The sequence below is a fragment of the Tachypleus tridentatus genome, chromosome 12, assembly GCF_004210375.1.
Source record: "Tachypleus tridentatus isolate NWPU-2018 chromosome 12, ASM421037v1, whole genome shotgun sequence".
Taxonomy (NCBI): Eukaryota; Metazoa; Arthropoda; class Merostomata; order Xiphosura; family Limulidae; genus Tachypleus; species Tachypleus tridentatus.
In genome coordinates, this window is record NC_134836.1 from 132159409 (window position 1) to 132184047 (window position 24639).

At 34.2% G+C, this 24639-nt stretch overlaps 1 protein-coding gene across 2 annotated transcripts in view; it reads right to left on the reverse strand.

The window, feature by feature from the left end:
- Positions 1 to 24272, reverse strand: part of LOC143234722 (protein pangolin, isoforms A/H/I/S-like) — a 32764-nt gene extending 8492 nt beyond the window's left edge. Inside the window, exons 1-5 of one of the 2 annotated variants that reach the window (XM_076472280.1) lie at positions 22145 to 24272; positions 19516 to 19606; positions 13502 to 13717; positions 10266 to 10500; positions 7120 to 7279 (exon numbers count right to left, since the gene is read on the reverse strand). In XM_076472280.1, the coding sequence (XP_076328395.1) occupies positions 7120 to 7279; positions 10266 to 10500; positions 13502 to 13717; positions 19516 to 19606; positions 22145 to 22265 (823 nt within the window). In that variant the 5' untranslated portion in view covers positions 22266 to 24272. Of the gene's footprint in view, positions 1 to 7119; positions 7280 to 10265; positions 10501 to 13501; positions 13718 to 14432; positions 14540 to 19515; positions 19607 to 22144 lie in introns of those variants that run through there. The other variant, XM_076472281.1, reaches the window with a different exon arrangement.
- Between the last annotated feature and the right edge of the window lie 367 nt (positions 24273 to 24639).

The window sequence follows — 24639 nt, forward strand, 5'->3', positions numbered from 1 at the left end:
ACTCTTGTATGGCTATCAACAGTTAAACCTGGTATCAGTGACAACAACTTGGTGACAAGATTGGAATATATGTTGTTACTTCATGACTTAAATGTATTAAAGAGCCATCAGACTGTGGTAGATTCAAGAAGACTGGGACTCTAAACAGAAGTCTTGGTGAGAACTTTAGGGGTAAGAGAGAGATAAGAAATGAACAGAACCACCACAATGGACCAAGGGGTTTCATTAAATATCTATAGTTAAGAGCCACAATGTACCAAAGGGTTTCATTAAATATCTGTAGTTAAGAGCCACAATGGACCAAGGGGTTTCATTAAATATCTGTAGTTAAAAGCCACAATGGACCAAAAAGTTTCATTAAATATGTGTAGCTGAGAGCCACAATGGACCAAGGGGTTTCATTAAATATGTGTAGTTAAGAGCCACAATGGACCAAGGGGTTTCATTAAATATCTGTAGTTAAGAGCCACAATAGACAAAGGGGTTTCATTAAATATGTGTAGCTAAGAGCCACAATGGACCAAGGGGTTTCATTAAATATCTGTAGTTAAGAGCCACAATGGACAAAGGGGTTTCATTAAATATGTGTAGCTAAGAGCCACAATGGACCAAGGGGTTTCATTAAATATCTGTAGTTAAGAGCCACAATGGACCAAGGGGTTTCATTAAATATCTGAAGTTAAGAGCCACAATGGACCAAGGGGTTTCATTAAATATCTGTAGTTAAGAGCCACAATGGACCAAGGGGTTTCATTAATATATCTGTAGTTAAGAGCCACAATGGACCAAGGGGTTTCATTAAATATGTGTAGTTAAGAGCCACAATGGACCAAAGGGTTTCATTAAATATCTGTAGTTAAGAGCCACAATGGACCAAGGGGTTTCATTAAATATGTGTAGTTAAGAGCCACAATGGACCAAGGGGTTTCATTAAATATGTGTAGTTAAGAGCCACAATGGACCAAGGGGTTTCATTAAATATGTGTAGTTAAGAGCCACAATGGACCAAGGGGTTTCATTAAATATCTGTAGTTAAGAGCCACAATGGACCAAGGGTTTCATTAAATATCTGTAGTTAAGAGCCACAATGGACCAAGGGGTTTCATTAAATATCTGTAGTTAAGAGCCACAATGGACCAAGGGGTTTCATTAAATATGTGTAGTTAAGAGCCACAATGGACCAAAGGGTTTCATTAAATATCTGTAGTTAAGAGCCACAATGGACCAAGGGGTTTCATTAAATATGTGTAGTTAAGAGCCACAATGGACCAAGGGGTTTCATTAAATATGTGTAGTTAAGAGCCACAATGGACCAAGGGGTTTCATTAAATATGTGTAGTTAAGAGCCACAATGGACCAAGGGGTTTCATTAAATATCTGTAGTTAAGAGCCACAATGGACCAAGGGGTTTCATTAAATATCTATAGTTAAGAGCCACAATGGACCAAGGGGTTTCATTAAATATCTGTAATTAAGAGCCACAATGGACCAAGGGTTTCATTAAATATCTGTAGTTAAGAGCCACAATGGACCAAGGGGTTTCATTAAATATGTGTAGTTAAGAGTCACAATGGACCAAGGGTTTCATTAAATATGTGTAGTTAAGAGCCACAATGGACCAAGGGGTTTCATTAAATATCTGTAGTTAAGAGCCACAATGGACCAAGGGGTTTCATTAAATATCTGTAGTTAAGAGCCACAATGGACCAAGGGATTTCATTAAATATGTGTAGTTAAGAGCCACAATGGACCAAGGGGTTTCATTAAATATGTGTAGTTAAGAGCCACAATGGACCAAGGGGTTTCATTAAATATGTGTAGTTAAGAGCCACAATGGACCAAGGGTTTCATTAAATATGTGTAGTTAAGAGCCACAATGGACCAAGGGTTTCATTAAATATCTGTAGTTAAGAGCCACAATGGACCAAGGGGTTTCATTAAATATGTGTAGTTAAGAGCCACAATGGACCAAGGGGTTTCATTAAATATGTGTAGTTAAGAGCCACAATGGACCAAGGGGTTTCATTAAATATGTGTAGTTAAGAGCCACAATGGACCAAGGGGTTTCATTAAATATCTGTAGTTAAGAGCCACAATGGACCAAGGGGTTTCATTAAATATCTGTAGTTAAGAGCCACAATGGACCAAGGGGTTTCATTAAATATCTGTAGTTAAGAGCCACAATGGACCAAGGGGTTTCATTAAATATCTGTAGTTAAGAGCCACAATGGACCAAGGGGTTTCATTAAATATGTGTAGTTAAGAGTCACAATGGACCAAGGGGTTTCATTAAATATCTGTAGTTAAGAGCCACAATGGACCAAGGGGTTTCATTAAATATGTGTAGTTAAGAGCCACAATGGACCAAGGGGTTTCATTAAATATCTGTAGTTAAGAGCCACAATGGACCAAGGGATTTCATTAAATATGTGTAGTTAAGAGCCACAATGGACCAAGGGGTTTCATTAAATATCTGTAGTTAAGAGCCACAATGGACCAAGGGGTTTCATTAAATATCTGTAGTTAAGAGTCACAATGGACCAAGGGGTTTCATTAAATATGTGTAGTTAAGAGCCACAATGGACCAAGGGGTTTCATTAAATATCTGTAGTTAAGAGCCACAATGGACCAAGGGGTTTCATTAAATATCTGTAGTTAAGAGCCACAATGGACCAAGGGGTTTCATTAAATATCTGTAGTTAAGAGCCACAATGGACCAAGGGATTTCATTAAATATGTGTAGTTAAGAACCACAATGGACCAAGGGGTTTCATTAAATATGTGTAGTTAAGAGCCACAATGGACCAAGGGGTTTCATTAAATATGTGTAGTTAAGAGCCACAATGGACCAAGGGGTTTCATTAAATATCTGTAGTTAAGAGCCACAATGGACCAAGGGGTTTCATTAAATATGTGTAGTTAAGAGCCACAATGGACCAAGGGATTTCATTAAATATGTGTAGTTAAGAGCCACAATGGATCATGGGTTTTATTAAATATCTGTAGTTAAGAGCCACAATGGACCAAGTCGTTTCATTAAATATCTGTAGTTAAGAGCCACAATGGACCAAGGGGTTTCATTAAATATCTGTAGTTAAGAGCCACAATGGACCAAGGGGTTTCATTAAATATCTGTAGTTAAGAGTCACAATGGACCAAGGGTTTCATTAAATATCTGTAGTTAAGAGCCACAATGGACCAAGGGGTTTCATTAAATATCTGTAGTTAAGAGCCACAATGGACCAAGGGGTTTCATTAAATATGTGTAGTTAAGAGCCACAATGGACCAAGGGGTTTCATTAAATATCTGTAGTTAAGAGCCACAATGGACCAAGGGGTTTCATTAAATATCTGTAGTTAAGAGCCACAATGGACCAAGGGGTTTCATTAAATATCTGTAGTTAAGAGCCACAATGGACCAAGGGGTTTCATTAAATATCTGTAGTTAAGAGCCACAATGGACCAAGGGGTTTCATTAAATATCTGTAGTTAAGAGCCACAATGGACCAAGGGGTTTCATTAAATATTAGTAGTTAAGAGCCACAATGGACCAAGGGGTTTCATTAAATATTGTGTAGTTAAGAGCCACAATGGACCAAGGGTTTCATTAAATATCTGTAGTTAAGAGCCACAATGGACCAAGGGGTTTCATTAAATATCTGTAGTTAAGAGCCACAATGGACCAAGGGTTTCATTAAATATGCGTAGTTAAGAGCCACAACGGAACAAGGGGTTTCATTAAATATCTGTAGTTAAGAGCCACAACGGAACAAGGGGTTTCATTAAATATGTGTAGTTAAGAGCCACAACGGAACAAGGGGTTTCATTAAATATGTGTAGTTAAGAGCCACAACGGAACAAGGGGTTTCATTAAATATCTGTAGTTAAGAGCCACAATGGAACAAGGGGTTTCATTAAATATCTGTAGTTAAGAGCCACAATGGACCAAGGGTTTCATTAAATATGTGTAGTTAAGAGCCACAATTGACCAACGGATTTCATTAAATATGTGTAGTTAAGAGCCACAATGGATCATGGGTTTTATTAAATATCTGTAGTTAAGAGCCACAATGGACTAAGGCGTTTCATTAAATATCTGTAGTTAAGATCCACAATGGACCAAGGGGTTTCATTAAATATCTGTAGTTAAGAGCCACAATGGACCAAGGGGTTTCATTAAATATCTGTAGTTAAGAGCCACAATGGACCAAGGGGTTTCATTAAATATCTGTAGTTAAGAGCCACAATGGACCAAGGGGTTTCATTAAATATCTGTAGTTAAGAGCCACAATGGACCAAGGGGTTTCATTAAATATCTGTAGTTAAGAGCCACAATGGACCAAGGGGTTTCATTAAATATGTGTAGTTAAGAGTCACAATGGACCAAGGGGTTTCATTAAATATGTGTAGTTAAGAGCCACAACGGAACAAAGGGTTTCATTAAATATCTGTAGTTAAGAACCACAATGGACCAAGGGGTTTCATTAAATATGTGTAGTTAAGAGCCACAACGGACCAATGGGTTTCATTAAATATGTGTAGTTAAGAGCCACAATGGACCAAGGGGTTTCATTAAATATGTGTAGTTAAGAGCCACAATGGACCAAGGGGTTTCATTAAATATGTGTAGTTAAGAGCCACAACGGAACAAGGGGTTTCATTAAATATGTGTAGTTAAGAGCCACAATGGACCAAGGGATTTCATTAAATATGTGTAGTTAAGAGCCACAATGGATCATGGGTTTTATTAAATATCTGTAGTTAAGAGCCACAATGGACCAAGGGGTTTCATTAAATATCTGTAGTTAAGAGCCACAATGGACCAAGGGTTTCATTAAATATCTGTAGTTAAGAGCCACAATGGACCAAGGGGTTTCATTAAATATCTGTAGTTAAGAGCCACAATGGACCAAGGGGTTTCATTAAATATGTGTAGTTAAGAGCCACAATGGACCAAGGGGTTTCATTAAATATCTGTAGTTAAGAGCCACAATGGACCAAGGGGTTTCATTAAATATCTGTAGTTAAGAGCCACAATGGACCAAGGGGTTTCATTAAATATCTGTAGTTAAGAGCCACAATGGACCAAGGGGTTTCATTAAATATCTGTAGTTAAGAGCCACAATGGACCAAGGGTTTCATTAAATATCTGTAGTTAAGAGCCACAATGGACCAAGGGGTTTCATTAAATATCTGTAGTTAAGAGCCACAATGGACAAGGGGTTTCATTAAATATCTGTAGTTAAGAGCCACAATGGACCAAGGGGTTTCATTAAATATCTGTAGTTAAGAGCCACAATGGACCAAGGGGTTTCATTAAATATCTGTAGTTAAGAGCCACAATGGACCAAGGGGTTTCATTAAATATCTGTAGTTAAGAGCCACAATGGACCAAGGGTTTCATTAAATATCTGTAGTTAAGAGCCACAATGAACCAAGGGGTTTCATTAAATATCTGTAGTTAAGAGCCACAATGGACCAAGGGGATTTCATTAAATACGTGTAGTTAAGAGCCACAATGGACCAAGGGGTTTCATTAAATATGTGTAGTTAAGAGCCACAATGGACCTAGGGGTTTCATTAAATATCTGTAGTTAAGAGCCACAATGGACCAAGGGGTTTCATTAAATATCTGTAGTTAATAGCCACAATGGACCAAGGGGTTTCATTAAATATCTGTAGTTAAGAGCCACAATGGACCAAGGGGTTTCATTAAATATCTGTAGTTAAGAGCCACAAGTTTGATAAATAACAACTGTTCTAAACATCTCATTTAATCAGTGAAATTAGATAGCAGAAGTTGTATGTAGTTTATCTTCTGTTTAGATAAATCACTGACATTGTGCTCAGTTCATATCACGCAGTATCAGAAACAATAACTGACATTGTGCTCAGTTCATATCACGTAGTATCAGAAACAATAACTGACATTGTGCTCAGTTCATATCACGCAGTATCAGAAACAATAACTGACATTGTGCTCAGTTCATATCACGCAGTATCAGAAACAATAACTGACAATGTGCTCAGTTCATATCACACAGTATCAGAAACAATAACTGACATTGTGCTCAGTTCATATCACACAGTGTCAGAAACTATAACTGACATTGTGCTCAGTTCATATCACGGAGTATCAGAAACAATAACTGACATTGCGCTCAATTCATATCACGCAGTATCAGAAACAATAACTGACATTGCGCTCAATTCATATCACGCAGTATCAGAAACAATATCTGACATTGTGCTCAGTTCATATCACGCAGTATCAGAAACAATAACTGACATTGCGCTCAATTCATATCATGCAGTATCAGAAACAATAACTGACATTGTGCTCAGTTCATATCACACAGTATCAGAAACAATAATTGACATTGTGCTCAGTTCATATCACACAGTATCAGAAACAATAACTGACATTGTGCTCAGTTCATATCACACAGTATCAGAAAAAATAACTGACGTGCTCAGTTCATATCACGCAATATCAGAAACAATAACTGACATTGTGCTCAGTTCATATCACGCAGTATTCAGAAACAATAACTGACATTTTGCTCAGTTCATATCACACAGTATCAGAAACAATAACTGACATTGTGCTCAGTTCATATCACACAGTATCAGAAACAATAACTGACATTGTGCTCAGTTCATATCACGCAGTATCAGAAACTATCCCAGATATTTCTACCATGTTAATATACAAGATGAACTCAGCTAGTTTAGTTTCTCTGTTTCTAACTAGAAAAGCGTTAATGGAAAAACTGTCCTAGATAATGACAGAGGATAACCTAATTTGTTATCTCTAGCATCCTTCAATCAGAAAAGAGTCACAGAAACAATATTTTTATAAGGGTACAACAGCATCCTTCACTCATAAAACTGTCATAGAAACATGATTTTTGTAAAGCTATAATAACATCCTTTACTGAGAAACCTGTCATAAAAACATTTAGCACTATTTACTGAGGCAGTTACAGTACCATTCCTCTCTGTAGTATGCTAACAGCAGGTTAAAACAAAGGTTCACAGCTTATGAGTATCTGTTTGTATTTCTTTAAACACTATTTAAATAGAAACGTTACCACTTTGATTCAACATAAAACTCACCTCCATCAGCACTTCTGTCCTTTTTTCTCTTCTTTTTTTTCTTGTTCATTGCATAGTTGTCTCGAGCTGACCACCCCGGATAGAGCTGCATGTGGAGTTGACGCTCCTTACGTGCCATCTCATAATACTTAGCTTGTTCTTCTCGGGACAAGTTGTGCCACTACAACCCATAAATATGCAAAGTGATTAGAACTTCGGTGAAACACAAGGGTGAAATGAAACGTTTTGTTAGTATGAGATATTAGTTAATTAAGTTGGAGTGTTTCACACGTATTGAAAGCCACAAATATATGAAATTTTTGTAGGTTTAATAAAACTCCAAATCACTGAGAATATAAACAACACTGAATTCACAAAGTAGTCCAAACATTGCAGGCTGTATAAAGTGGTTGAGTAACTTCAATATTGTAAGAAACACTGATATGAAACAGTATAGTCAAAACATTGCAGGCTGTATAAACTGGTTGAGTAACTTCACTATTGTAAGAAACACTGATATGCAACAGTATAGTCCAAACATTGCAGGCTGTATAAACTGGTTGAGTAACTTCAATATTGTAAGAAACACTGATATGAAACAGTATAGTCCAAACATTGCAGGCTGTATAAAGTGGTTGAGTAACTTCAATATTGTAAGAAACACTGATATGAAACAGTATAGTCCAAACATTGCAGGCTGTATAAACTGGTTGAGTAACTTCAATATTGTAAGAAACACTGATATGAAACAGTATAGTCCAAACATTGCAGGCTGTATAAACTGGTTGAGTAACTTCAATATTGTAAGAAACACTGATATGCAACAGTATAGTCAAACATTGCAGGCTGTATAAACTGGTTGAGTAACTTCAATATTGTAAGAAACACTGATATGAAACAGTATAGTCCAAACATTGCAGGCTGTATAAAGTGGTTGAGTAACTTCAATATGTAAGAAACACTGATATGAAACAGTATAGTCCAAACATTGCAGGCTGTATAAACTGGTTGAGTAACTTCAATATTGTAAGAAACACTGATATGAAACAGTATAGTCCAATCATTGCAGGCTGTATAAACTGGTTGAGTAACTTCAATATTGTAAGAAACACTGATATGCAACAGTATAGTCCAAACATTGCAGGCTGTATAAACTGGTTGAGTAACTTCAATATTGTAAGAAACACTGATATGCAACAGTATAGTCAAACATTGCAGGCTGTATAAACTGGTTGAGTAACTTCAATATTGTAAGAAACACTGATATGAAACAGTATAGTCCAAACATTGCAGGCTGTATAAACTGGTTGAGTAACTTCAATATTGTAAGAAACACTGATATGAAACAGTATAGTCAAAACATTGCAGGCTGTATAAACTGGTTGAGTAACTTCAATATTGTAAGAAACACTGATATGCAACAGTATAGTCCAAACATTGCAGGCTGTATAAACTGGTTGAGTAACTTCAATATTGTAAGAAACACTGATATGAAACAGTATAGTCCAAACATTGCAGGCTGTATAAACTGGTTGAGTAACTTCAATATTGTAAGAAACACTGATATGAAACAGTATAGTCAAAACATTGCAGGCTGTATAAAGTGGTTGAGTAACTTCAATATTGTAAGAAACACTGATATGAAACAGTATAGTCCAAACATTGCAGGCTGTATAAACTGGTTGAGTAACTTCAATATTGTAAGAAACACTGATATGCAACAGTATGAACTTTCCAAGTTTTCTTAGTCGTAAATTTAAAAGACCTTTATCTCTAATAACTGTTATTCACATATGAGATGACTCTTGAATAACTAAAATACTCATAGAACTGTATAAAAAAAACTGGGTCATTTTGCTTGTGTAATAAATTAGTAAATAATATAACAGCACGGCAATGTTTAAGTTAACACGGTTCTCAATGAATTATAAGTGATTTGTTTTTAACAGATAAGAGTTGCTGTCAAGCTGTTGGGAAATAACTCAGTGTCATCAGTATTGTGTTTTAATACGTTTGTTACTAGTTATGTGTAACCTGAACAACTTATGTAACCACAGTGGATTATAACAAGTTTTTAAAGGTCATTATAACACTATGAATCATGGATATTTTCATACTTACTAGTTTTACAAAAGAAATAAAAAACAAACTGATGTTCAGCTCAAATCTGTACCTAAATTTAACTAAGTAGAAAATAATTTTAGTTTCTTCTGAAATGTGTTACAAGAGAAAAAACATCAATTTTGTTTATTTTGTATTTTCTAAGCAAGGTTCTGACTAATGTTGAGGCCTTTCTCACACACAACTTGCTAAACAAGTGATTTTTCACCAGTCACATTGGTCTGAGAGACTGTGTTACTTTGTATGAGTTCAGCATCTCCCGAGTGGATGGGTAAACTCTCTTTACACATCCTTACATTTACCAAAGTATTCACCTAATTATTTTTATTTAATTTTATATTACCCTTAAGTTTTATTGAAAAAGAAACTATTTACAGCTGTGTTCTAATTAATTTACGATAATGTTCCCACTAATTTACTGTTATGTTTCCACTAATTTACTGTTATGTTCCCACTAATTTACTGTTATGTTTCCACTAATTTACTGTTATGTTCCCACTAATTTACTGTTATGTTTCCACTAATTTACTGTTATGTTCCCACTAATTTACTGTTATGTTTCCACTAATTTACTGTTATGTTCCCACTAATTTACTGTTATGTTTCCACTAATTTACTGTTATGTTCCCACTAATTTACTGTTATGTTCCCACTAATTTACTGTTATGTTCCCACTAATTTACTGTTATGTTCCCACTAATTTACTGTTATGTTCCCACTAATTTACGGCTATGTTCCCACTAATTTACGGTTATGTTCCCACTAATTTACTGTTATGTTCTCACTAATTACGGTTATGTTCCCACTAATTTACTGTTATGTTCTCACTAATTTACGGTTATGCTCCCACTAATTTACTGTTATGTTCTCACTAATTTACGGTTATGTTCTCACTATTTAGAGTTATGTTCTCAACTAATCCATACAAAAGTTTGATAAATACTTGTTTCTCACTACCTTCTTTTACTGACATTTCTTACAAGAAACTTTAAACGTTAGCCTAACGAACAAAGTTAAATTATTTTGATATTTAGATCAGTGTTTACCTTCCTTCCTAATATTTGGTTAATAGCTGCACTTTCTTTCAATGTACATTCTGCAACAACTTTGGCCCGCATCTCCTTCATGTACAACATGAAAGCGTTTAGAGGTTTCTTAATGTGGTTGTTCTTCTCTGGTTCTCGCTGGTGAGAAACATTACTGTGAGTGGATCGATTGTTAGAAGATTCACTGTACTTCACTGGGGAAAACTTTTGCTCTGGTATGTAGGTTGAAAAATTCCTGAAAAAGTTCAGAATTTCAAAACTTGTCTCTATGGGTAACGGTACATACCAGTCTCAGCTAGATGGACTGAATTATTAATTTCAAAACTTGTCTCTATGGGTAACAGTACATACCAGTCTCAGCTAGATGGAATGAATTATTAATTTCAAAACTTGTCTCTATGGGTAATGGTACATACCAGTCTCAGCTAGATGGAATGAATTATTAATTTCAAAACTTGTCTCTATGGGTAACGGTACATACCAGTCTCAGCTAGATGGAATGAATTCTTAATTTCAAAACTTGTCTCTATGGGTAACGGTACATACCAGTCTCAGCTGGATGGAATGAATTATTAATTTCAAAACTTGTCTCTATGGGTAACGGTACATACCAGTCTCAGCTAGATGGAATGAATTATTTTTTACTTCTAAACAAATATTCAATTTCAAGTGCAGTAAAGTAGAAAAGCATCAACTTTAATGATTCTGTAGTTTTCTATTGGAAAAAGTTATTGTATTCAGGTGTCAAACATTGAATTTAGAAAAATAACAAACTATTTAAAGTTGTACATGTAAGTAATAAACAAACAGTATTTCTAGTAATATGTGATTGTCCACAGACACGCACAAACATATCGTGTCAGTAAAATAAATCTATCAGAGAATATTGTCCGACTAATAAAATCCACTTATATATATATAACCAACCTTTAAATTAATAGAAGAAGAAACTGATTTCAGATTCATCTTTACACTGGTGTATAATTACAACAAACGCAATTTTTATCATAAGTGGTCACAATAAAGCACCTACGAGTATCGTGTTACTGCCTATAATTTGTATTTAAATAAAACTGACATCTAGAACCAATAATTTGCTACACTTTGAACAGAGGGCAGAACATTGGAACGTAGTTAACTTTACTCTTATTTTCAAAGGAAGAAATAGAGGTTGTTCCAGTAATTATAGGCCTATTACTCTTACATCGGTGGTGTAAAAAAGATTTTAAAAAGTGTGATAAAACAATGTCCCGAGATTAATAAGAAAAGTTTTTACCCAAATAAAAACCATGCTGAATATTCAATGAAAGCCTGAACGTTATAAAATAAAAACCATGCTGACTATTCAATAAAAGCCTGAACGTTATAAAATAAAAACCATGCTGACTATTCAATAAAAGCCTGAATGTTATAAAACGAATTTATTGTCTATGTAGATAAACGTGTGTATCTGGATTTTCAGAAACTCTCTGACAAGATGCTGAATAAAAGAATTATTAAAAACTAATATCTTTAAATGTGGTGAATAGATTGGCTAATTGGATAAGAAAAAACAACAACAGACGTTTGTTACAAATGGAGTTCAGTCAAATTGGATTAGTATCACAAGTGGAATACCACAGGGCTTAGTGTTAGGACCTTTGATCATTTTATATTCACATCAATCACACAAATAAATGAATTACTTAAATTTACTACTGATGTCAAGACCTTCAATGTGCTGGTTATTAACTGATAATAAAGTATTGAGTGTTGCTGGTTATGATCTGATAATAAGGTATTCAGTGTCACTAGTTATGAACTGATAATAAGGTATTGAGTGTTGCTGGATATGAGCTTATAATAAGGTATTGAGTGTCACTGGTTATGAACTGATAATAAGGTATTGAGTGTTGCTGGCTATGAACTGATAATAAGGTATTGGGTGTTGCTGGTTATGAACTGATAATAAGGTATTGGGTGTTGCTGGTTATGAACTGATAATAATGTATTCAGTGTTGCTGGTTATGAACTGATAATAAGGTATTGAGTGTTGCTGGTTATGAACTGATAATAAGATATTGAGTGTTGCTGGTTATGAACTGATAATAAGGTATTGAGTGTTGCTGGTTATGAACTGATAATAATGTATTCAGTGTTGCTGGTTATGAACTGATAATAAGGTATTGAGTGTCACTAGTTATGAACTGATAATAAGGTATTGAGTGTTGTGGGTTATGAACTGATAATAAGGTATTGAGTGTCACTGGTTATGAACTGATAATAAGGTATTGAGTGTCACTAGTTTAACATAAGAGTATTGAGTGTCACTAGTTATGAACTGATAATAAGGTATTGAGTGCTGCTGGTTATGAACTGATAATAAGGCATTGAGTGTCACTAATTATGATCTGATAATAAGGTATTGAGTGTCACTAGTTATGAACTGATAATAAGGTATTGAGTGCCACTGGTTATGACCTGATAATAAGGTATTGAGTGTCACTAGTTATGAACTGATAATAAGGTATTGAGTGTCACTAGTTATGAACTGATAATAAGGTATTGAGTGTCACTAGTTATGAACTGATAATAAGGTATTGAGTGTCACTGGTTATGAACTGATAATAAAGTATTGAGTGTCACTAGTTATGAACTGATAATAAGGTATTGAGTGTCACTGGTTATGAACTGATAATAAGGTATTGAGTGTCACTGGTTATGAACTGATAATAAAGTATTGAGTGTCACTAGTTATGAACTGATAATAAGGTATTGAGTGTTGCTGGTTATGACCTGATAATAAGGTATTGAGTGTCACTGGTTATGAACTGATAATAAGGTATTGAGTGTTGCTGGTTATGAACTGATAATAAGGTATTGAGTGTTGCTGGTTATGAACTGATAATGAGGTATTAAGTGTTGCTGGCTATGAACTGATAATAAGGTATTGAGTGTTGCTGGTTATGAACTGATAATAAGGTATTCAGTGTCACTAGTTATGAACTGATAATAAGGTATTAAATGTCACTAGTTATGAACTGATAATAAGGTATTGAGTGTCACTGGCTATGACCTGATAATAAGGTATTGAGTGTTGCTGGTTATGAACTGATAATAAGGTATTGAGTGATGCTGGCTATGAACTGATAATGAGGTCTTTGTAATCAATACCATATAAGAAACAATGTCCTTTTCATTTGGTTAATAAATCCTAAATAAATTAAGTATAATAAAACGTTGTTTAGATATTGTACCTATTGCCCTCCACAGATGGCAAAGAAACTCCGTGCTTTGTACCAGCACTCAACAGTCCTGGGTGATGAAGTCCTGGATGGGTTGGTAAACCAGGATGTGGATGCAGAAGAGAAGGAGGACCAAACCTTGGCAGACTTGCTGTCGTCACTTGAAGGCTAGTGGGATAAGTCCCTCGGAACCCTGCAGATGTCATAGGGTACATACTAGCTGTATGCCTAAAAAGAGTTAGAAAAAACATTTACACCAAAATGTTATCTCATAATTTTACAATTTATGTAAAACTATTATTTTAGCTTAAGTCGAGTTCTATTAGTACAATGTCAGTAATGGCCAGGGGTTATTATGCTTGTAATATAATTTTCTCTAAACAATTTTTTATTTATGTTAATAAATTTAAATCTTTGATGTCATCCACCATTAACCAAATTACATGTGGGTGAAATGTCAACTTACCTTCTACTTAAAAAAATAAACAAGCTATAATAAAAGTTGTAAACTGAACCCATAGCAGAAAGTAAATATAGAAATATTTATATGATACAATGGAGAGCATTACAAGCTAAACTTACCTGTACAAGTCTACAAATTTTACAACTTACCACAACTGTTTTTGTTTTGTCTTTGATAGGCCTAGTATAAATTACACTAATTTTTTGTTGTTTCCAGTGGTTTAAAATGGTCCGGTATTGATTAATATGCGCCTCTATTGAAGTTTTTTAGTAAATCAACTGAGAGAAACTTTCAGCATTGATACTCGTGTAAACTAGACTGCATGACAAAACGTATAGTCGTTACTTTCAATAAGAAATATTTGCCCTATCAGATTTGTAATGTCATAACTGTTGTATGTAAAATATAATAATAATTTAAAGGCAGAAATTAATATGTGAAAATAAATGCTTTTTCACTGCAATAAAATTTTCCGCCTACCTCTCTACTATAAAACACAATAGGCCTAGCCATTGCTGTTCTACACGGAAAGCAGCCATCTTCAAATATCATAGTTGTTATCTTATTCACTAGATGGCAGGGCTAACACAAATGTCAGATATTGCTGATAATGGCTACTTTCTTGTTATGAAGTGTTTTTGATTTTTTTAAAGAAAATATATTTGTATACTTTTTCTCACGGGTTTTGTTTTTCTTATAATAAAGCCACATCGAGCTATCTGCTGAGTCCAACGAGGGGAATCCAACCCCTGATTTTAGCGTCGTAAATCCGTAGAATTACCGTTTTACCAGCAGGGGACTTCTCACGGCTTACTCATTTTCGAAAAACGTTTCTTAAAAATGTGATTTTTGACCATTTAATCAGACAGGTGTGCGGTGACAGTGTAGTGTAGTGTAGTTTTATTGTCTTGAAATGTTTACACGTTTTACAACAATTCCTCTACGCTGAATCCGAAAATGATATATATACCTCCATCACGTGGAGATATTTAACAAACCTTCATACGTATGTGTTTTGCTGGAAACCGGGTTTCGATACCGGTGGTAGGTAGAGCATAGATAGTTTATTGTGTTGCTTTAGGCTTAACTTCAAATAAACAAACTGTATATATAAAAAATGGACAAAAATGTCAGGAGTCAGTAAAAATCTGAGAGCATCCATGTTTGGTTCACATATTAATAATAGGGCAAAGCTCACAATGAGCTATCTGCGCTTTGTCTACGACTGGGAATCGTAGACAATGCAGAATTCTTTCAGCTGTGAGAAGTTAGAGGGGTTTCAAGTCACCCCACATCATCTCAATGGAATTAAAATCTGGGCTTTGGCTCGGCCATTCCAGGACTCTCCATTTCTTAGTTTTTAGCCAGTCCTTGGTGGATTTACTGGTATATCTTGGGTCATTGTCGTATTGCAGGGTCCAGTTCCGCTTAAGCTTTAATTTTCGTAAAGATGGTCTCACATGATCCTCAAGCACCCTCTGATACACAGTAGAATTCATGATGGATTCTATGATTGTGAGCTGTCCACGACCAGCTGCAGCAAAGCAGCCCCAAACCATGACACTTCCACCTCCATGCTTCACAGTTGGTATGAGGTTCTTTTCCTGGAATGCTGTATTTGGTTTACGCCAAACATGTCCTCTGTTCTGGTGTCCAAATAATTCAATTTTGGACTCATCTGTCCAAAGAACATTATTCCAGAAGTCCTGGTCTTTGTCTACATTCTCTCTGGCAAACTTCAGTCTCGCCTTGATGTTTCTCTTACAAAGCAAAGGTTTCCTCCTTGTACACCTCCCATACACGTTAAACTTGTGCAGTCTCTTTCTGATTGTAGAGGCATGCACTTTCACATCAACAGTAGCCATAGCCTGCTGTAGGTCCCGTGATGACATGTTAGGGTGTTTGGAGCATCTTGCGGTCTGCTCTCGGAGTGAACTTGTTTGGACGACCAGACCTGGGCATGTTGGCAGTTGTTTTGAAAGCCCTCCACGTGTTGACTATTTTCCAGACAATGGAATGGCTGATTTCAAAATCTTTCGAGATATTTTTAAATTCCTTACCAGACTCATAAGTTGCTACAATTTTCCTTATGAAGGCCTCAGACAGCTCTTTTGCTCTCATCATGGTGTCACTCTCACTTCAACAGTCAGGAACACACCAAACTAAATGTCTGAGGTTTAAATATGGCAAGCCTCATTCAAAATGCTAAATAACGATCTTCTAATCATGTGCACCTGGTGTGATACACCTGTGTGTGAGTTGAGCCATTTTAAATGGGAATAAATGTGGGGATGTCCTAACTTTTTCTTCAGTTAGAATATGCATTTTTTGTAGAATTACATTTACAGAAGATCTTGAAAAGTCTTTTTTTCAGTTTCAATTGTTTAGTTATATTCCTATAATCTCTCAGTATGTTAAATATTGAGATTAAATATCTATATATCCAAAAATGTTACAAAAATACACAGGTTTTCATAGGGTGTCCTAACTTTCATAAGGTGTCCTAACTCGACTGTAACTATCACAGGAACAAACATTCTTGTTGCGTTCCATATTACGAAGCAAATTTTTTACGTCAATCATGGACTCTCGTATTCCATGTTCAGGCTACGCCCAACCCGGTTGTGATAACACCTACTACTCGAATACAGTCCTTGTTTTCAAATATCGTGTGCACCTAATAACCTTCGCGCAAATACCTATTTTTATTCTCGGCAGGTGTCCCTTAGAGCAATGAAAAACCGTTGAATGAAGTAGCCATAAAGGAAAGTGTTTTTGTAAATATTCAAGAAAGAAAATTCAGAATAATTCTATAAAAATCAAAATAATAAAAAGTTCACAACAGCAGGTAAATCTTAAAACACCAGTAAAAGTCCCAACTGCCCCTGGGTGGTGACTTGGGGAAAATAAGAGAGAGATCTGAAACGTTATTTTCACACACACATCCGATTTGAAACTAAAAAAGGTGTAAGTGTAAGAAAAAATAATCTACAATTAACGTAATTTTGATCACTAACACTAAACCAACTGACTTTTAATGCTTTGTCAGCGTTTATCATTTAAACCAAACGTTTATAAAGTATTTACAATTTACTAAAATAAATTCACGATATGATTAAAAAAAATCCATTAGCAAACGCCGTCGACAACACAGATTTCTTTACCAACTACTGTTAATTAAAACGTTAACATGTGGATATTAAATCATTGCTAACTGCATGATATCTTGATTAAAACGTGTAAAAATCTGATTACACAAAGGTTCATTTGCTTATGTAAATCATTTTAATAATATTAATTGAATATTGGTACCATAAGGATACCACTTCTATTCGAATATATTTTGTTTCACAATATGATTTAGAAACCACAAAAAAAAACATTTATTTTGTGAAAGATTAGGTGTTGTAAATCTTATTACACTATCTTTTTGGTATAAATAAGTTAGTCAAAATTAACATCAAGATTTGTTTCGACAATCAGGAAAAATAAAATCAACTTTACACAACACTAAATACTGTCGATAATGAATTATTCAGAAACAATTTTTTACTTCAGTTTTATTTAAAGAAATAAAAGAATTGAAACAAAAAATTATGATGTAATACCAACGTTAGTTAAAAGTACATATTAGTGCCATAATACCTTGATATTTAATGTCATTTATTGGTAAAATAGAACTTTTATTCGTATAGATGGCGCTCTCAGCGTTACCTTTCGTCGGAAAACTGAGCATCGTTAAAAACGACTAAAATATATTTTAATTTTTATGGCATGTTCCTCTAACATAGTTCGTTGTGGGACAAAATTGGAGTTGTTTAAAACTCTCCCCAAAAGGTGTCGCCCAAGAAACCTTTCCCATAATTCGCCAGTTGGGCTGTACGATAAAAGACACTATCAAACTTCACCAACTCATTAGTTAGGCCTATTGTTTCCAAGAGGTAGCCATTCTTTCCACATTTATATCGTAATCATACAGACTAAATATATATATAAATTACTGTAGGATCTGTTAATATAATTGAATAGTGGTCTATCTTTACTGTATGACCTGTTAATGCATTTGTATAGTCGTCTATATTTACTGTATGAGCTGTTAATGTATTTGCATAGTAGTCTATATGTACTGTACGATCTATTAATACATTTGTGTAGTGGTCTATATTTAGCTTTTCGGTTTAAGTGTACAACTCCTGTAAGTTTTCGGAATTCTTGTTACATCTCTATATGAAACAGTTAAAGATAGAAAATTATTTTATTTATAACAAACGACTGTGTATCTTAACAATATTTCTATCACATTCATATTAAGTAAGACAGCTTAAAAATGAAATACAAACTTAACATTACGAAACACGACACTAATTTCAGACGTTCACTGAACATAAGAAATACAACATTCGTTTTAGGTGTTTACAAACAAACGCAAAAACACAACGTTTGTTTTAGAATATCTCAAAATGTAATTAACAATAGACTGTTACATGCAGACAGATATATTTATAAACTTGTAAAAACTGAAACATTTAGTCTTTCAGAGTTCTTTCACTCTTCCTGAACAACAGATACAGTTTTAACTTTAGATTTACTTTTCATATATACTTCCTTATTCACTTGATGTAACGATGTTTGTTTCTTTTAATTGTTGTAAGAAGAGAGCACTACTAGAATGATAACTACTATAAAAGGTATGATTTATAATGATATATTAAGCAACAAAAAATAGTAAGTACAGCGTAATAAAACCTTAAAGAAAGGTTAAACTATCCATAAGGAGGAAGAAGTTATGTGCTCTTGGTGAAGGTCCTATACCCGTAACGTTGTTCATTAAATTCTTAATCGCTCACAGAAAGTTTTACAATCTATCAGCTTTATCAGACAAAACTGATACCTCTTGTTTACTACATCACAAAATAAATAAAAAGGCAACTTGATTCAAGTTTAGGTTTAGAAAAAATAAATATAAGGGTCAACTTCATTCAAGTTTAGGCTTAGCTAATGTGTTTTAAGGCTTAGATAAACCGTTCACGGAGTATAGACAGAAAGAAAGGACGTAACCCTTAAACAGTAGGGATGTTTTAGGTAGCAGCATCAACTGATGATGGCCGCCATTAAATGGTTAAAATGATGGCTAATAATTAAAAGACTGGAAGCATAAATTTAAAAACTAATTCTCTGTTAGTGTTAAAATCTGTGGAAGGGTACTTCTAATAGTTCTAATTTATATGTTTCTTGGACGAGTGTGTGTGGATGCAGAAAAGTTATATAAACGCTTGGTACGTTGGCAGTGTTACTTTTGGCTTGGATAGAGAGAGGGGGGCCTTCAAGGGGTTAATGAAAGGCCTTCGGGCTCCTCGCTTGTTGAAAAGTTCTTAAATGGAACGATTATTTGATGAGTCAAGGTCGAAGCAGTTAACCATTTCTTCGAGCTACGTTCTATCAGAGGCCACGATGGATTACGGTATATGCACTTTATATTAAGTACCATGCTGAACGTGTTGCTTTTCATAATCTGAATTTCATGACTCGTCAATTATCTACAAAACTAACTCTATAAGCTTACCACTGAAACTGTTGGGTAAAGTCAGTGCTAAATACAGGGTGAGGGTACTGGCCTGGACCCGGTAAGGGGTACATCGGCGCTCGAGGAATACCTACATAAAACAATAGTAAATATTTAACAAACAAACAACAACATCGAGTAACGATTCTAAAAAATACATTAAGTAATAAAGCATACTTAGAATAACTAATATCATAAGGTTTACACACTGACAATAATAAAAACAAAAACCAAAGGTATCAACTGGACCACGAATAAACGGTACTTGATAGAAAGTCAGAGTAAGGAAATACCAACACTGAGACAAAGCCAGAAGACAAACGTTTGTAACAAGAAATACTAACACCTAGACAAAGCCAGAAGACAAACGTTTGTAACATGAAATACTAACACCCAGACAAAGCCAGAATACAAACGTTTGTAACAAGAAATACTAACACCCAGACAAAGCCAGAATACAAACGTTTGTAACAAGAAATACTAACACCCAGACAAAGCCAGAATACAAACGTTTGTAACAAGAAATACTAACACCCAGACAAAGCCAGAAGACAATCGTTTGTAAAAAGAAATACTAACACCTAGACAAAGCCAGAAGACAAACGTTTGTAACAAGAAATACTAACACCTGTACAAAGCCAGAAGACAAACGTTTGTAACAAGAAATACTAACACCCAGACAAAGCCAGAATACAAACGTTTGTAACAAAAATACTAACACCAGACAAAGCCAGAATACAAACGTTTGTAAAAAGAAATACTAACACCTGTACAAAGCCAGAATACAAACGTTTGTAACAAGAAATACTAACACCTGTACAAAGCCAGAATACAAACGTTTGTAACAAGAAATACTAACACCTGTACAAAGCCAGAATACAAACGTTTGTAACAAGAAATACTAACCCCCAGACAAAGCCAGAATACAATCGTTTGTAAAAAGAAATACTAACCCCCAGACAAAGCCAGAATACAATCGTTTGTAAAAAGAAATACTAACACCTAGACAAAGCCAGAAGACAAACGTTTGTAACAAGAAATACTAACACCCAGACAAAGCCAGAATACAAACGTTTGTAACAAGAAATACTAACACCAAGACAAAGCTAGAATACAACCGTTTGTAACAAGAAATACTAACACCAAGACAAAGCCAGAATACAATCGTTTGTAAAAAAAAAAAAAAATACTAACCTACACACAGCCAAGAATACTAACATACATATACACTAACAGTTATCTGCTGACGCCACTATAACAAGTTAAACAACTATTAGGAAGATAAAAGATAAAAACATTAGGAAGATAACAAGATAAAAACAAGTCATTTATAAATTAAACAGACAGTAATGTGAAGCAATAAAAACAAGTCATTTATAGATTAAACAGACAGTAATGTGAAGCAATAAAAACAAACCATTTCTGGATTAAACAGACAGTAATGTAAAGCAATAAAAACAAAACATTTCTGGATTAAACAGATAGTAATATGAAGCAATAAAAAACAAACCATTTCTGGATTAAACAGACAGTAATGTAAAGCAATAAAAACAAAACATTTCTGGATTAAAGAGACAGTAATGTAAAGCAATAAAAAACAAACCATTTCTGGATTAAACAGACAGTAATGTAAAGCAATAAAAACAAAACATTTCTGGATTAAACAGATAGTAATATGAAGCAATAAAAAACAAACCATTTCTGGATTAAACAGACAGTAATGTAAAGCAATAAAAACAAAACATTTCTGGATTAAACAGATAGTAATATGAAGCAATAAAAAACAAACCATTTCTGGATTAAACAGACAGTAATGTAAAGCAATAAAAAACAAACCATTTCTGGATTAAACAGACAGTAACGTGAAGCAATAAAAACAAGTCATTTATAGATTAAACAGACAGTAACGTGAAGCAATAAAAACAAGTCATTTATAGATTAAACAGACAGTAATGTAAAGTAATAAAACAAACCATTTATAGATTAAACAGACAGTAATTTGAAGCAATAAAAACAAGTCATTTATAGATTAAACAGACAGTAATGTGAAACAATAAAAACAAGTCATTTATAGATTAAACAGACAGTAATGTGAAGTAATAAAAACAAACCATGTATTGATTAAACAGACAGTAATGTAAAGCAATAAAAACAAGTCATTTATAGATTAAACAGACAGTAATTTGAAGCAATAAAAACAAGTCATTTATAGATTAAACAGACAGTAATGTGAAACAATAAAAACAAACCATGTATTGATTAAATAGACAGTAATATTACAGAAAACAATAAAAATATGTCATTTATAGATTGAAACAGGTAGAAACAGACCATGCATAAATTAAGTAGACAGTACAATATTGTGAAACAATAAAAATAGATTGAACTGGTAACAATATTGCATGATAGGTTAATAAAGTATATTGTAGAATGTTTGTGTTTAAAGAACTTTACTGTGAAATGCCTACTGGTAATATTTCAACAGTACTAGATACATAATACTCATGTATCTGTTGTTCTGGTGGGTATAATTTAAGGAAAATATGTTGGTAATTTATTAGAGTGTCACTGTTCAAAATATTAAGGAATATATGGCTATTCTTAGTATTAAATAAACTTGTTAAAATACCTGTCTTTGGATTTAAATGGACAGGTGGTATACCCATATGAGCTGGGGGTGGTTGTGCAAAAGCATCACTGTTGTACATCATAAATGGAAGGGGTGATGCTGGATGAGAAGAAGGAGCCATAGGGACCTTTCCAGCCTAGATAAATACACATACATAGATACATATTTATTCCATGAAAATAAAGGGTTTTATAGGGACCTTGCCAGCCTAGATAAATACACATACATAGATAGATACATATTTATTCCATGAAAATAAAGGGTTTTATAGGGACCTTGCCAGCCTAGATAAATACACATACATAGATAGATACATATTTATTCCATGAAAATAAAGGGTTTTATAGGGACCTTACCAGCCTAGATACATAAATATAACAGATACATATTTATTTTATGAAAATCAAGAGTTTTATAGGGACTTTGGCAGTATAGATAATACACATACATACATAAATATCTATTCCATGTAAATCATGAGTTTTATAGGAGCCTTGCCAGCCTAGGTGAATATATATACACATACATATTTATTTTATGAAAATTAAGGGTTTTATTCTGATAATTGTATTTTTGTAACTAGTAAACAATTCAGATGTTGAACTGAGTGATAATAAAATAATGGACTTCTCACTGAACCAAACTTGTTATAAAGATAATATTGTCTATAATGGTAGTTTCTATGGAAACACCTTAAGAAAATATTCATGAAAATGTGAAAAAAACGTCAACTTGATTTTTGTTCATGATGCATCTAGGACAAATAAGAATTATTAATAAGTCATTAAAAATGTTTAGACAAAGTTAGAATTATATCTGCCAATGTTCATAAAAGTTAGGGCTAACTATAATGTTTACAACATTTACAAGGTTTGTAAAACTTAGGACTAGCTATAATGTTTACAACATTTACTCTTTACAGTCACTGAGACCTTTCTGAATTGCTTCTGAGAAGCCACTACACTTTCTTAAAAATGAACTACAAGTTATCAACAGTTATACAAGTAACATGTCTGTAGTCATTGAATTTCTCAGTTTAAAATCTAAAAGATAATAGTTTATTTTAGGTATAACCATTTTTTTAAAAGACAAAATCAGCATTGTGAAGCATGATCAAACCAGTAAATTAAATTTTTTTAAAAACAGCATCAAAAACTTTATTAACTTTCAAGTAGTATTACAATGTGACTTATTTCTAATTTCATTATGTCTCCAATATAACAAAGGTTCATATTTATTTGATATTATCACTTCACAAAATTACTGTGATTATATTTATTTGTGTTGTGTTTCCTGACACAGATGTTGCATATCTACAAATTTAAGGTTTTTAATTTACTTATGAAAGTACTGCATATATATGTTTACAGAAACACACGCATGCATGTGTGACTCGTCAGCAGATGGACCCTTCCATATGCTAAATTAATCTGTCCATTACTATCAGCAACTGGAATACAAATATCCATCTAATGGCACACCTGACACCCCAGTACATATGCTTCTTTTTGTGAATTAACACAATCAATGGCTTAGTCCGAGTGCAGCTAGGAGAGCGTATCTGAAACACATCTAATAGCTGCTTGTTACTAATGTTGTTTTTTTCCCCTTACTTCTGCACTTTTATCTTTTAGCACATGGTATGAGGAAATTCACAGAAAATGTTATTTGCACACTACATCTCTAATGGCGAAGCAGTTCAATTGAGACTCCCAGCAAAGGTTCCTTTGATCTCGCCGGTAACCGCTCCTGCAACGTGGAAACCTTACCTAATACATCAGTTGTCAATTCCCACTAGCAAGAGATGACAGCTTAAATTAGATGTTTCATTATGCAATGTTAATTAGCATCTCACAGTGGCAGACTTCCTGGAGAGTCATGTGATACCCTTAAAAGGTGCAGTGAGTTTGCAGCTCCAAATAGTATTATCAACAATCATAAAAAGTGCTGGATGCAACTGTAAGCCAGCCAGAGATGGGAGATTATCAGTCCGAAAGAGAGAGAAATGTTTTCCAAGGCACACGTGGCTCCACCAGCTTAACTGATGTATTTGATTCCTCATGGAACAAAAGCACAAGTAGACAGATGTGAGACAGCCTGAAGAATCCCAACCTTGTCTCTGGTCACTCCTGTCCTATTGTAGGAAAACACGAAAATTGGCCCAGAACTCCTCTCTGTTTTCCACTGCATTAGGTAAATTAAAAGGAGGCTTACTCTTGCCCCCTCTACTGTACAAAAGCTTCATTGATTTCAAATGGAATGGGAAAAAACTCTTAACAATAAAAAACTACTCCACTAAAGTAGTAACTGACCTATATTTGTATGTTCACATTTATTTATATCTTTCACGGTTAATGTGTGGTAGCTTTATAGTTGTACACACATGAACATGACGGAGTGCCAAAGGAACATTTATTCATTCTTTTAAATACATAATAGTTTCAATATTGGCAAAAATATATTTGTGTACTAATAAATAGTGAGAACTTGTGTTC